General features: G+C 44.1%; 2 protein-coding genes across 3 annotated transcripts in view; one reads left to right on the top strand and one right to left on the bottom strand.

Moving 5' to 3' along the window:
• Positions 1-7,977, bottom strand: part of LOC145363618 (uncharacterized) — a 40,503-nt gene extending 32,526 nt beyond the window's left edge. Inside the window, exons 1-4 of one of the 2 annotated variants that reach the window (XM_080218800.1) lie at positions 7,943-7,977; positions 6,253-6,368; positions 4,517-5,614; positions 160-169 (exon numbers count right to left, since the gene is read on the bottom strand). In XM_080218800.1, the coding sequence (XP_080074926.1) occupies positions 160-169; positions 4,517-5,487 (981 nt within the window). In that variant the 5' untranslated portion in view covers positions 5,488-5,614; positions 6,253-6,368; positions 7,943-7,977. Of the gene's footprint in view, positions 1-159; positions 170-2,420; positions 2,528-3,709; positions 5,615-6,252; positions 6,369-7,942 lie in introns of those variants that run through there. The other variant, XR_013890021.1, reaches the window with a different exon arrangement.
• The window catches only part of LOC145335633 (uncharacterized), a 198,718-nt gene that overhangs the window by 17,259 nt on the left and 168,365 nt on the right, over positions 1-13,094 (top strand).

Here is a 13,094-nt window from a genome sequence, read left to right as displayed (position 1 = left end):
ATTATTGGATACAACCTGCAGCTCCTTCCTTTTCAGAAATAGGAGCAGGATTCGGCCATTTCACCCACCGAGATTGCTCTGCCAATCGATGAGATTGTGGCTGGTCAGATGATGGCTGATTGCAGCCTGAACTCCACATTCCTGCCTTGCTCCCGTTACCTTCGACTCCCTTTTGATCAAAGCTCTGGGGAACTCAGCCTTGAATATATTCAATGACCCAGCCTCCGCTGCTCTCTAAGGAGAGAGAATTCCAAAAGTGAATGAGAAGAAATTCCTCCTCTCCTCTCATTTAATTCCTCCTCACCTCCCCAATTATTATTAAACTGCGCTTCCAGTTTGAGATTTCCAGGATGGAAAACATCCTCTCAGCATCCACCCTGTCAAACCCTCTGAGAATCTTAGGTTTCAATAAGATCATCTCTCATTCTGATAAACTCTGTGGTCAGACCCAACCTTTCCACATAAAATTACCCCTTCATCCCAGGAATCAGCCCAGTGAACCTTCTCTGAACTGTTTTCAACACAATTGTATTTTGTGCCTTTTACTGAAAACAGGAACAAATATTTGTTCAGAGTCTGGGCCATTCCATCATTTATTGCTCAGTCTTAAAGTTTAAAGTTTATTAGTCACAAGTAAGGCTTACATTAACAACAGAGATGAAGTTACTGTGAAATTCCCCTAGTTGGCACTCTATGGTGCCAGTTCAGGTCAATGCGCCTAACCAACAGGTCTTTTGACTGTGGGAGGAAACCGGAGCACCCGGAGGAAACCCACGCAGACACAGGGAGGACGTGCAAACTCCATACAGACAGTGACCCAAACCGGGAATTGAACCCAATTTCCTGGCAGCGTGAGGCACAGTGTTAACCACTGCGCCGCTTCGTCTCACCTGCCAAGGAACCAATGCTCACTTCAGCTTCTCTTTCCCAATTTATAAACTTGGAGAAACTTTAATTTGAATTTTTTCCTGTGAGTTTCCCCGCATTCTCCATTTTCCAAGACATTCAGTGATTTTAGAGAGGAATGGGAAGTTGAAAATCGGGAGTAGTTTGCACGGATCGTGGGAGCAAGAGCTGGTTCTTTGAGGAGGGGGTGATGTTGGCAGTTTTGCAGATAGTGACAGGAGCCGAGGCAAGGGAACAATTAAAACAATCAGCTCAGACGGGGAAGGTGATGGTCAGCAACCTAGTGAGAATAGAGTGAAGGGAGCAGAGGGTGAGTCTCACGGAGAAGGCGAGCTCTAGAGGGGATGAGAGGAGATAGGAGAAAAACTAAAGAAACAGGCAAGTTTAAGGCTGAGGGAAGAAGGAGATTTTAGAGACAGTTTGGCCCAATGGAAGGGAATGAATCAGCGGAGGCAGCTGATCAGATTGTCTCAATCTTAGTGACAAAGAAGCTCCATGAGCTCCTCACTCTTGTTGGAGGAAACGGGGGAGGGAGAGAATTTAAAAAGGAACTAACTTATGTTGGTGACAATAAAAGGACTTGTCACACTATGTTTAACACAAAGCTGATTTATTTGTCCTTTATCCAGAATATTAATCTCTATCTGAAATGGGATTCATTAACATCAGAAACAGACCCAAAGAACATAGTTCAGACCTGGATGTTATTAACAGAAGAATCCAATCTCAGTAATTACATGTGAACTCTCAGGTCTGTCAATAGGTTGGGTAAACAGATAAATCCCTTCCTACACACTGAGCAGTGAACAGCCTCTCCCCAGCATCAGTGTGCTGGTTTACAGTGAGTTGAGATGATTGTCTGAACTCAGTCCTACAGCGAGAGCATCTGAATAGTCTCTTATCAGTGTGAACACATTGACGGGACATCGGTTCCTCCAATCTTCCACGACACTTCCTGGAGTTGAGCATTCAAACACATTTCTTATCAGTGTGACTGCGCTGGTGTTTCCGCAGGTTGGCTAACCGAGTGAATCCTTTCCCACACTCGGGGCAGGTGAATGGTTTCTCCCCAGTGTGAACTCGCTCATGTGCCAGCAGGTTCGATGAGTGAGTGAATCCCATCCCACAGTCAGAGCAGAGGAATGGCCTCTCCCCGGTGTGAACTCTCCGGTGGTTCAGCAGGTTGTATGAATGAGTGAATCGCTTTCCACAGTCAGAGCAGATGAACGGCCTCTCCCCGGTGTGAATTCGCTGATGTGTCACCAGACTGGATGACTGAGTGAATCCCTTCCCACACACGGGACAGGTGAACTGTCGTTCCCCAGTGTGATTTCGCCCATGAGCTTTCAGTTCAAATGGGTAATTGAAACCCTTCCCACAGTCCCCACATTTATAGGGTCTCTCTCCAGTGTGAACGTGCTTGTGTCTCAACAGGCCAGATGATCGGCTGTAGCCTTGCCCACACTCAGAACATGTGTACGGTTTCTCCCCACTCTGAACGGTGCTTTTACCTTCCATGTTCAAATTCTGATGATACTGAAGTTCTGATGAATTGGGTGACTCTCAGATCCTGAGGTGATGTTCAAATTTCCCAACTGTAAATCCTCAACTTCCAATACCCCTGTGAAATTGATTTAAAACAGAAAAAAAGAGAATGAGAAAGAACCCACAAAACACAAAGGCAGGTTGTGAAATTGAGCTGAATGAATCTGGTAATTTGTGAAGCTGGCAGTAGGAAAAAATGACCAGGAAAACTGCTTGATTGTCACAAAAACCCAACTGGCCTCTATGGGAGGTGAGAGAAAGAAGTGAAGAAGAGGGATTTTTTATATCTACAAGGCATACTAAGAGTAGTCAGCAAAGCAAATTTGACCCCGAGCTTCATAAAGTGTGATATTGATATATAAACAGGGAAGTTATTCTGAATATTTATAAAGCTCTGGGCACCACTTAAGACCCCACCCCTCATTCACTCTGATTGGTTGGAGGATGAGCTGCTCCCCCTCGGTTCTCTTCCTATTGGTTCAAATCAGCCATCAATCAGCCCCGGGCATTGTGACATGGGGCATGTGCAGTGCGGCTCATGTCCAGGGACAGACACTTGTTAGTTTCACCTTCAGGTGGGAAGGAGGTGGTTAAGCAGAGGCAGCGTTAGGGGCAGTAAGTGGGAGGGGAGATCTCAACATTCAGGGCAAACCCCATTCATCAGGGTCTGGATATTATCAGCCTTTGAGTTTAAGAGTTGAGTTCCAGCTCATTACCGTTTACTTTTTAAAAGAAGTCCTCATTTTCCCTGTCTCTCTTTCCAAAATCTTAAAACTGTGTTCATAAGTTTGTAAGATATAGGAACAGAATTAGGCCATTTGGCCTATCGAGTTTTCTCTGCCATTCGACCATGGCTGATATGCTCCTCATCCTCATTTTCCTGCTTCCTCCCCATAACCCTTCAACCCATTGCCAATTAAAAATCTGTCTAACTCCTCCTTAAAATTTACTCACTATCCCAGCATCCACCGCACTTTGGGGTAGTGAATTCCACAGATTCACAGCCCTTTAGGAGAAGTGGTTTCGCCTCAACTCTATCTTAAATTTGCTATCCCTTATCCTTAGACTATGACCTCTCATCCTAGAATGCCCCACAAGAGAAAGTATCTGCTCCACATCTACTTTATCCATACCTTTTATAATCTTGTATACCTTAATTTGACCTTCCCTCATTCTTCTAAATTCCACAAATAAATAGGAAAAAATTGTTCAGAGTGCAGCCAACCCTCAGAATGAGGATGGATAAAAGACAGCACACCTGACTGTGTGGAGTTTGCATATTCTCCTCGTGTCTGCGTGGGTTTCCTCTGGATGCTCCGGTTTCCTCCCACAGTCCAAAGATTTGTGGGTTAGGTTGATTGGCCAAGCTACAAAATTGCCCCTTAGTGTCCTGAGATGTGTAGGTTAGAGGGATTAGTGGGTAACTATGGAGGGATATGGGAGTAGGGCCTGGGTGGGATTGTGGTTGGTGCAGACTCAATGGGCCCAGTGCCTCTTTCTGTACTGTAGGGATTCTATGATTCTTCTATGACCTGTAGTGGTAGGAAAAAGACGATTTACTATCCAGTATAAAGTTAATGTACTATATAGAAACTAAGGGCAGGCCATTTGAGTCTGCTCCACCATTCAATATGATCATGGCTGATCCTCTATCTCAATGCTATATCCTCCCCATACCACCTGAAGCCATTACAATGTAAAACAAAAACTATCTCTTCCTTGAATATATTCAGTGATTTGAATTCCACAGCCTTCTGTGATAGAGAATTCCCCACGGTCACTGTCCTTTGAGTTAAGAATCTTTTCCTCATCTCAGTCTCATCTGACATCTGCTTTCGTGGATCATTTCAGTGGAAATGTGCCATCGCTCGAAGGGAATCAGCCACTGGAATGAAAATTGAGAGACTGGCCAGTCCAACAGCAAGAAATCCTCTGCCCTCCCACTTCACCAACTGTCAGAATGAACATGCTTCAGTCCTGGATATGATTAACAGCAGCAATAACAGCAGAATCCAACTCGTGTCATCACTTGTGAACTGGTTGATGTTTCAACAAGGTGGATAACTGAGTGAATCCCTTCCCACACACAGAGCAGGTAAATGGCTTCTCTCCAGTGTGGATTCGCTGATGTGACAGCAGGGTGGATGACTGAGTGAATCCCTTCCCACAGTTAGAGCAGGTGAATGGTCTCTCCCCAGTGTGAACTCGCTGGTGTATCAGTAGCGTGGATGTCCGAGTGAATCCCTTCCCACAGTCAGAACAGGTAAATGGTCTCTCTCCAGTGTGAACTCGCTGGTGTGTCTGCAAGGCAGATAAATTACTGAATCCCTTCTCACACTCTGAGCAGGTAAATGGCCTCTCCCCAGTGTGAACTCGCTGGTGTCTCAGCAGGTGGAACAACCGAATGAACCCCTTTCCACACACAGGGCAGGTGAATGGCTTCTCCCCAGTGTGAACTCGCTGATGTGTCAGCAGGGTGGCTAACTGGGTGAATCCCTTCCCACAATTGGAACAGGTAAATGGTCTCTCCCCAGTGTGAACTCGCTGGTGTGTCAGCAGAGTGGATGACCGAGAGAATCCCTTCCCACAATTGGAGCAGATGAACGGTCTCTCTCCAGTGTGAACTCTCTTGTGTCTCAGCAGGCTGGAGGAATCTCCGAATCCTTTCCCACACACGGAGCAGGTGAAAGGTCTCTCCCCAGTGTGAACGAGCTGGTGTGTCAGCAGATGGGATGACTGAGTGAATCCCTTCCCACAACTGGAACAGGTGAACAGTCTCTCCCCAGTGTGAACTCGCTGGTGTTTCAGCAAGTTGGAAGACTGATTGAATCCTTTCCCACAATTGGAGCAGGTGAACGGTTTCTCCCCAGTGTGAACTCGCTGGTGTGCCAGTAGGGTGGAGGAATCTGCGAATCCTTTCCCACAATTGGAGCAGGTGAACGGTTTCTCCCCAGTGTGACGGCGTCGATGTGTTTCCAGCCCAGACGGGAATCTGAATCCCTTTCCACAATCCCCACATTTCCATGGTTTTCCCATGGTGTGGGTGTCTCAGTGCTTTTCCTGTCACTCTGATGGTTTCCCCATCGTAATGAATGACTCCATCAGAGCTGGTTGTGAAGTTTTGTTTGAGATTTCGGATGGCAAATCCTCCCCTTTTAATATCCTGTAAAAGGAGTTTACAAATGTCATCACAGTCAGTACAGCTCAGAAATTGAGAAAATCCTAGTTGCTGTGGAACATTCTTTCCTCACTGGTTTAAAGTGAATAATGAATTTAAAACATCATTGCGAGTCAGCAAATCAATCAAAATGCTCACATAGGAGTGGAATTTATCTCCAGATGTACAGAAATCAGAAATAGTGAAATTATGTTCAATTCATACAGAATTTTAAGAATCCGTAGAACGCTTGCAGTGCAGGAAATGCATCAAGTCTGCACCAATGACTTGGATGAATGAACATGGTTCAATCCTAGACGTGATTAACAGCAGCAATAACAGCAGAATTCAACCCCTGTCATCACTTGTGAACTTGCTAATGTCTCAGCAGGTGGAATGACTGAGTGAATCCCTTCCCATAGTCAGAACAGGTAAATGGCCCCTCACCAACGTGAACTCACTGATGTGTCAGCAGGTGGAATGACCGACTGAACCCTCCCTACGTACAGTGCAGGTGATCAGCCTTTCCCCAGTGTGAACTTGCTGGTGAATCACACCAGCCCCAGAGCCATGGAATCTCGCACAGATAACAGAGCACAGCACTAAAAACTCTGAACTGTAAATGAGCGTTCAATAATCCTCACTTCTGGAACAATTTCACTATTTTCAAATTTAAACTTGCTGCTGGAGCCTGCAGCTGGAAAGATGTCAAAAGCACTGGAGTCAGAGAAAAATTGCAGTCTCTAAATCTTCTCACTCCCTTTAAAAGCAGATTACAAGAGTCATGTGTCAACTGTGGTTTGAAATTATGAGATAAACATTTTTCTTTGTTTGAGGTTGCTGTGTAAATCCTCCCCTTCTAAACCCCTGGAAAAGGAGTTTCCAAAATCCATCATTCAGTCCAGGATAGAAACAGGGAATATTCTCTCCTCCTATTTCCTAATGTAAGATTATTTAAGATCAATATGTTTAAATTGGAAGTAGTTCAGACAAGGTGCATTAAGCTGATTCGAGACACAAATGGGTTTGTTTTATGAAGAAAGTTTGGACAGGGTGTATCTATAATCAATGAATTTTACAGAAATGAGAGATGAACTTACTGAAGCATATAAAATTATCTGGGTGCTTGACAAAATAAGTCCTGAAAGGATGTTTCTCCTCAACGGTGAATTTAGAACAGGAGGTCATTTAAAAGTAAAGCTCTAAGACAAAGATGCTTGCCACATGAACACACCACCCTGACTTCCTGTCCACACATCCATCCTTAGCCTTTTGCAATGTTCAATTGAACCCCAAAGCAAACCAAAAGGACAGTACCTCATCTTCCGAATGGGCACTTTACAGCCTTCTGAACTGAACATTGAGTGAACAACTTTAGAGCATGAACTCTCTCCTCCTCACCGAATTTCCATTAGTTTTACTTAATTTTGTTTCTTTTTTTCATCCACTTAAATCACTCTTCTTTCTCTCTTCCATTTTTCCACTCTCCTTTCTGTGCATCCCCCCTCCAAGCCAACTGCCTTAACCATCTATACCTCTGTTCTGCGATTCAAAACATTCTGATCTCTGAATGGACACTGCTAACCACTGTGCCACCATGGGCAGCATGGTGGCACAGTGGTTGCACTGCTCTCACAGCGCCAGGGACCTGGGTTCAATTCCTAGCTTGGGTCACTGTCTGAGTGGAGTTTGCACATTCTCCCATGGCTGTGTGGGTTTCCTCCAGGTGCTCAGGTTTTCTCCCATAGTCCCCAGATGTGCAGGTTAGATGGATTGGCCATGCTAAATTGCCCTTTCGTGTCGGGGGAGGCTAGCTTCATAAATGCATGAGGTTATGGGGATAGGGCCTGGTGGGATTGTGATTGGTGTAGACTCGATGGGCCAAATGGCCACCTTCTGCACTGTAGGGTTCTATAATTCTCTGACTTTTAGCAACTTCTCAGCCATCTTTATCCTCATTTACATTCCCTTCAACCCATTCCACCCCATAGTATAATTTTTTTCTGATTCGCTTTAGTTCCGACATAGGGTCATCCAGACTGGAAACATTGCCTCTATTCTCTCCCCACAGAAGCTGTCAGACCTGCAGAGATTTTCCAGCATTGTCTGCTTTAGCTCCGCCCACTGACCGCGCATGCGCTCTGCTCCGCGCTGAACAAAGATGGCGGCCACGGCACGGGGCCGGATCCCAGATAAAATCCCCGCAGCTGCAAACCCGGAACCCGCAGGCTCTTATTCGGACCTTGCGGCCTACAGCGGGTGTTTATGATGCCTCTGCTCCCTCCCCACCCCGGCTCCCGGCTCCATTCCTCCCTCCGTCCCACTGACTCTCACCCGCTGAAAAAAACCGTCTCCGCCCTCGAAGGGCTCCGAGGAAAGTGACACTGCGCATGCTCCAGAGGCAGCATCGCGCATGCGTACTGGCCACCTGTGGAGTGAATCGGGCACTTTCACACCCGCAGCGAATGCTGGGTGATAATGGCACCACTTAAATCTCAAAGAGTGAATACAAATTAAAATTGTCAACATTTGAGATAAATTAACAAAATATTGTGAATTGGTGATCTGCTGTGCTCCATTTCTGGAAATTCTGCTGTGGATCACACAGATATTTAAGCTTTTCCCCTCTCACTCCTTCCTTGATGGTGCTCATTCTGGCTGGGTTCAATCGTGATGTGGAGATGCTGGCGTTGGACTGGGGTAAGCACAATAAGACGTCTCGCAATACCAGGTTAAAGTTCTTCAGATTTATTTGGTAGCACAAGTTTTTGGAGTGTTCCTCCTTCAGGTGAGTGAAGAGTTGTGTTCAGAACCAGGACATACATAGACGCAGACTCAATTTACAAGATAATGGTTGGAATGCGAGTCTTTACGGGTGAACAAGTCTTTATAGGTACAGACAATGTGAGTGGAGAGAGGATTAAGCACAGGTTAAAGAGATGTGAATTGTCTCCAGCCGGGACAGTTACTGAGATTTTGCAAGTCCAGGCAAGTTGTGGGGGTTCTCATTTCACAGCAGAAGTAATGTAATAACTTTCCAAAAAAAATCAAGAAGAATAATTTTGAAAAAAATTTGATTAGTTTCATACTGTCCAGTCGAGTTAGGATGGTTATTATTGTCAGAAACAAAACCTGACTCTCAGAATGAACATTGGTTCAGTCTAACTGGGTGGCATGGTGACACGGTGGCTAGCACTGCGGCCTCACAGTGTCAGGGACTCAGGTGCGATTCCTGGCTTGGGCCACTGTCTTGTGGAGTCAGCACATTCTCCCCGTGTCTGTGTAAGTTTCCTGTGGGTGCTTTGGTTTCCTCCCACATTCTGAAAAATATGCTGGTTAGGTGCATTGGCCATGTTAAATTCTCCCAAATTCAGTGTATCCGAACAGGCAGTGGAGTGGGGTGACTAGGGGATTTTCTAAGTAACTTCATTACAGTGTTAATGTAAACCTACTTGTGACACTAATAAATAAACGTTAAAAAACCAGCAGTAATGACTGTAGAAGCCAATCTCTATAGTCACTTGTGATCTCACTGGTGTCTAACCAGGTTGAATGACTGAATGAATCTCTTCCCACATTCAAACTACTAATCCCCTGTGTGAGCTCACTGGTATCTCAACAGGTTGAAAGGGCAACTCCCTTCTCACAAATGGAGCAGGTGAATGACATCACCCTTGTGTGAATGAGCATAAGATCATAAGACATAGGAGGTTTGGAGAAAGGGGGGAGTGTGACATGGACTAAAGGAAGGTCTGTGATAGGGTGGAAGACAGAAGAGATTTAATGAGAGAAAAGTAAATCCCCCAGAGCCAGACAGAATGGAGATGGAGTGAGAAAAGAAACAAAAGCTGTGTCTGGAGGGCGAGGGCAGGGGGCTGTTGACTGAAAGAAAGAAAAATGAAACAATCAAAGATAAAGATACAGAATGGGCTGAGAGTTTAGTCTCTGAAACTGTTGGACTGAATGTTGAGTTCAGAAGGCTGTAAAGTGTGGAGGGGTGGGTGAGTAGGAGGATGTTCTCCTGGATCTGCTCTAGACCCTGGTTAAAACATTAATCTGTAGATCCAGGATAAGAGGGGCTGAAGAGGAAGGCGGGGGTCACTCTGGTTGATTTTCTGTGGTCTTGTGTGTGCCAGGTGGCCCTGAAAAGGGAGATTCTGTTGGGGCTTCGTTGTTGATTTTGGTCTTTTAGTTTGATTGAACTATAAGTTTGGGGAAACGAGGGGGAAGAGTGTTCCAGAGAAACTATATCCGTTATCTGTTTTGAATTTCTATTCTGCATTGACAGTGACACTGACACCGTCAACTCCTTTTTTTAAATTAGAAGGGAAGGATTTAATAACAGGAAATTAAAACCAAACATTAGATCAAAATTCGACAGGGTCACTCGATCCACCAGGACCTGAATTTCATAGAATCATGGTGCAGGAGACCATTTGACCCATCGTGTTTACACTGGCCCTCCAAATGAACATTATGGCTTATTGCCATTCTCCTGCCTTTTCTCATACCCTTTGTTAGGGAACTTTACTAACTGTCCCATTCTTCACTCCCCCGAGAATCCAGACAAATATTTTCAAAGTTTAAAACTGGCCTTTATTCAATCTAATAGCAGGGGAAACCTGGTTCCACACGTGACATACAGGCTCCCAGAGCAAAGGAATACAACAGCAATTATATCTTTAACATCAACTATAAGTCAAATCAAATACACACAAATCAAAGTTGTGAACTTATTCAAAGGTACTCAATATCCAATCCCAAATAATAGTTCTGATTACTTTATTTGTTTTCCACAGTGGTGTTTTACCAATGACAGCAGCCCTACGCTTGCCTAATTACAATATTCAGTCAACAGGGCACGTCTACATACTTACATTATCAATAAACACATGAGTGTGGTCCTTGACTGTCTGGCAACCTGAGTGGTGACTTATGATTTCTGTCAAACACTGCAGTCCTGGGCTGTTATCTGAAAGCAGTGATGCTGTAGTTACAGCCCTCCTGTGGTCCATCAAAGGCCCCATGTTGATTGTTTTTGCAGCTGTATCTTGCAGCTCGAGCAGTTTCTCAGGAACTTTGCTGCATTGAATGACTTTTAACTCTTTCGCCATCTATCCTAGGTATTAGTGCAGTGGATCTTCTCTGAACTGCTTCTTACACATTTACATCCTTAAGGAGATGAATAATACTCCAACTGTGGTCACACCAGTGTTCTGTATAACTGACAAATAACGTCCCTTCTTTTGTAACTAATTCTTTTCACAATAAACAATAACATTTCATTAATTTTCCTGATTACGCGCTGTACCTGCCTTTTGTGATTCATGCACAGACACACAGATCCCTCTGAGTCCCTCACTATTTTGATGATATACTTCGTTTTTATTCTTCCTACCAAAATGGACAATTTCACATTTGCCCACATTTATATTATATTTACTAGTTCTTTGCCCCCTCGCTTAACCTATGTCCCTTTATAGCCTCCATACATCCTTTTCATTACTTAATTTTCCAGCTAGCTTTATATCACCAACAAATTTAACAACCATATCTTCAATTCCTTTATCGGAGTCATTGAGACAAATGGTAAAAAGGTTGAGGTCCCAGCATTGATCCCTGTGGCACACCACTCATCACATACAGCCAACTAGAAAAAAGACCCATTTATGCCAACCATTTCCTATTAACTAGCCAATATTCTTTGTGTCAATATGTTACCATTCCGCCCACCCCGCCCCATGAGGAGTTTTCATTTTCCGCAATAACCTTTGATGTGGTAGCTTACAAATGCATTCTGGAAATCTCAGTACATTCACCTTTATGCACCTCTGGTTCCCCTTTATCCACAGCACGTGTGAATCCTTCAAAGAACTGAAAAAATAGATTGAATATGATTTCTCTTTCTCAAAACCATGTTAACTCTCCTTCATAGCCTGATTTTTTTCTCACCACCATGCTGTAACATATTTAATAATAACTTCTAACATTTTTCCTATGACATGTTAACTGTTCTGTAGTTTCCTGCTTTTTGCCTCTCTCTTTTGAATAAAGGAGTTACATTTGCTACTTTCCAATCTAATGGAACTTCCACCAAAACCAGAGAATTTTGGAAAATTAAAAACAATGCATCAACGATCTCACCAGCCATTTCTACCCATCTTCAGCTGAAGAACAGCCACATGGCCTCAAAACGTCAACTCTGTTTCTCCCTCCACAGATGCTGCCAGACCTGCTGAGTCTTTCCAGCATTTTCTGTTTTCAATTAAGATTATCAGTATCCACAGTACTTTGCTTCTAGTTTACGAGCTACTTCTTTGAAGAGCCGAGAATGGAGTACATCAAAGCCCAGGATTTGTTAGCCCACAGCTCCAACTATTTGCTCAGTACCACTTCATAAGTGACAGCAGTTTTCCTGAGTTTCTCCCTCTCTTCCACACCTCAATAGGATATTATTTCTATCCTTGATACCATCGGATAGAGTATTAAACTGTAGTGAAGACTGATGCAGAATGCCTGTTGTATTCATCTTCCATCTCCTTACTTTCTATTATTAATTTCCCAGAATCACTTTCTCCTGGACCAACATTCACTGAGTTAACTCTTTTTTTATTTAAATATCCAGAGAAACATTTACTATCTATCTTTATATTTCTAACTGGCCTTCTCTCGTACTCAAATTCTTCTCTCCTTATTAATCTTTTTATCATTCTTTGCTGTTTATATTCCGTCTAGTTTTCTGACCTGCCACCCGTCTTTGTGCAATTCTTTGCTTTTTTCTTTAAGTTTTATACTATCTTTAACTTTTCTCGTGAACCACGGATGGTGGATCCTCCCCTTGGAATTTTCCTTTCTCATTGGAATCTGTATCTGTTCTGGGTTTTCTGAAATATCCCTTTCAATATCTGCCACTGCACCTCTATTGACCTGTCCCTTAACCTCATTTGCCGGTTCACTTACACTGAACACAGTTCGGTCCTTGATGTGATTAACAGATAAATCCAATCACTGTGGTTAGTTGTAAACTTGCTGGCGACTCAGCAGTGTGGATGGCCGACTGAATCTCTTCTGAAACTCAGGGCAGTTGAATGGTTTCTCCCCAGTCTGAACTCACTGGTGTGTAGTCAGCTCAGAAGACTGAGTGAATCCCTTCCCACACTCAGAGCAGGTGAATGGCCTCCCCCCAGTGTGAGTGCACTGCTGAGTTTCTAGCTCTGACAAGTAACTGAGTCTCTCCTCAGAGTCTCCACATTTCCACTGTCTCCCTAATGTGACTGTGGTTGTGAATGGTGTTGTTTCCTTCCAGGTTCAAAATTCTCCACTGTTTAGGTTATGATAAATTGTGTGGCTCCATCCAATCCTGATCTGACATATTCTGTGAGTTTCCTGACCCCAAATCCTCCCATTCTCAGACGAACTACATTAACACCTGTAGCAGGGCTGGAGTCACTTTTCAATTCAGCAGAACCAGACCCAAATGGACATG

This window comes from Carcharhinus amblyrhynchos, unplaced genomic scaffold (assembly GCF_965287045.1).
Source record: "Carcharhinus amblyrhynchos unplaced genomic scaffold, sCarAmb.v2.hapA scaffold_39, whole genome shotgun sequence".
Classification (NCBI taxonomy): Eukaryota; Metazoa; Chordata; class Chondrichthyes; order Carcharhiniformes; family Carcharhinidae; genus Carcharhinus; species Carcharhinus amblyrhynchos.
The sequence above is the reverse complement of the archived record's forward strand: the minus strand, read 5'-3'. Positions and strand labels throughout refer to the sequence as shown.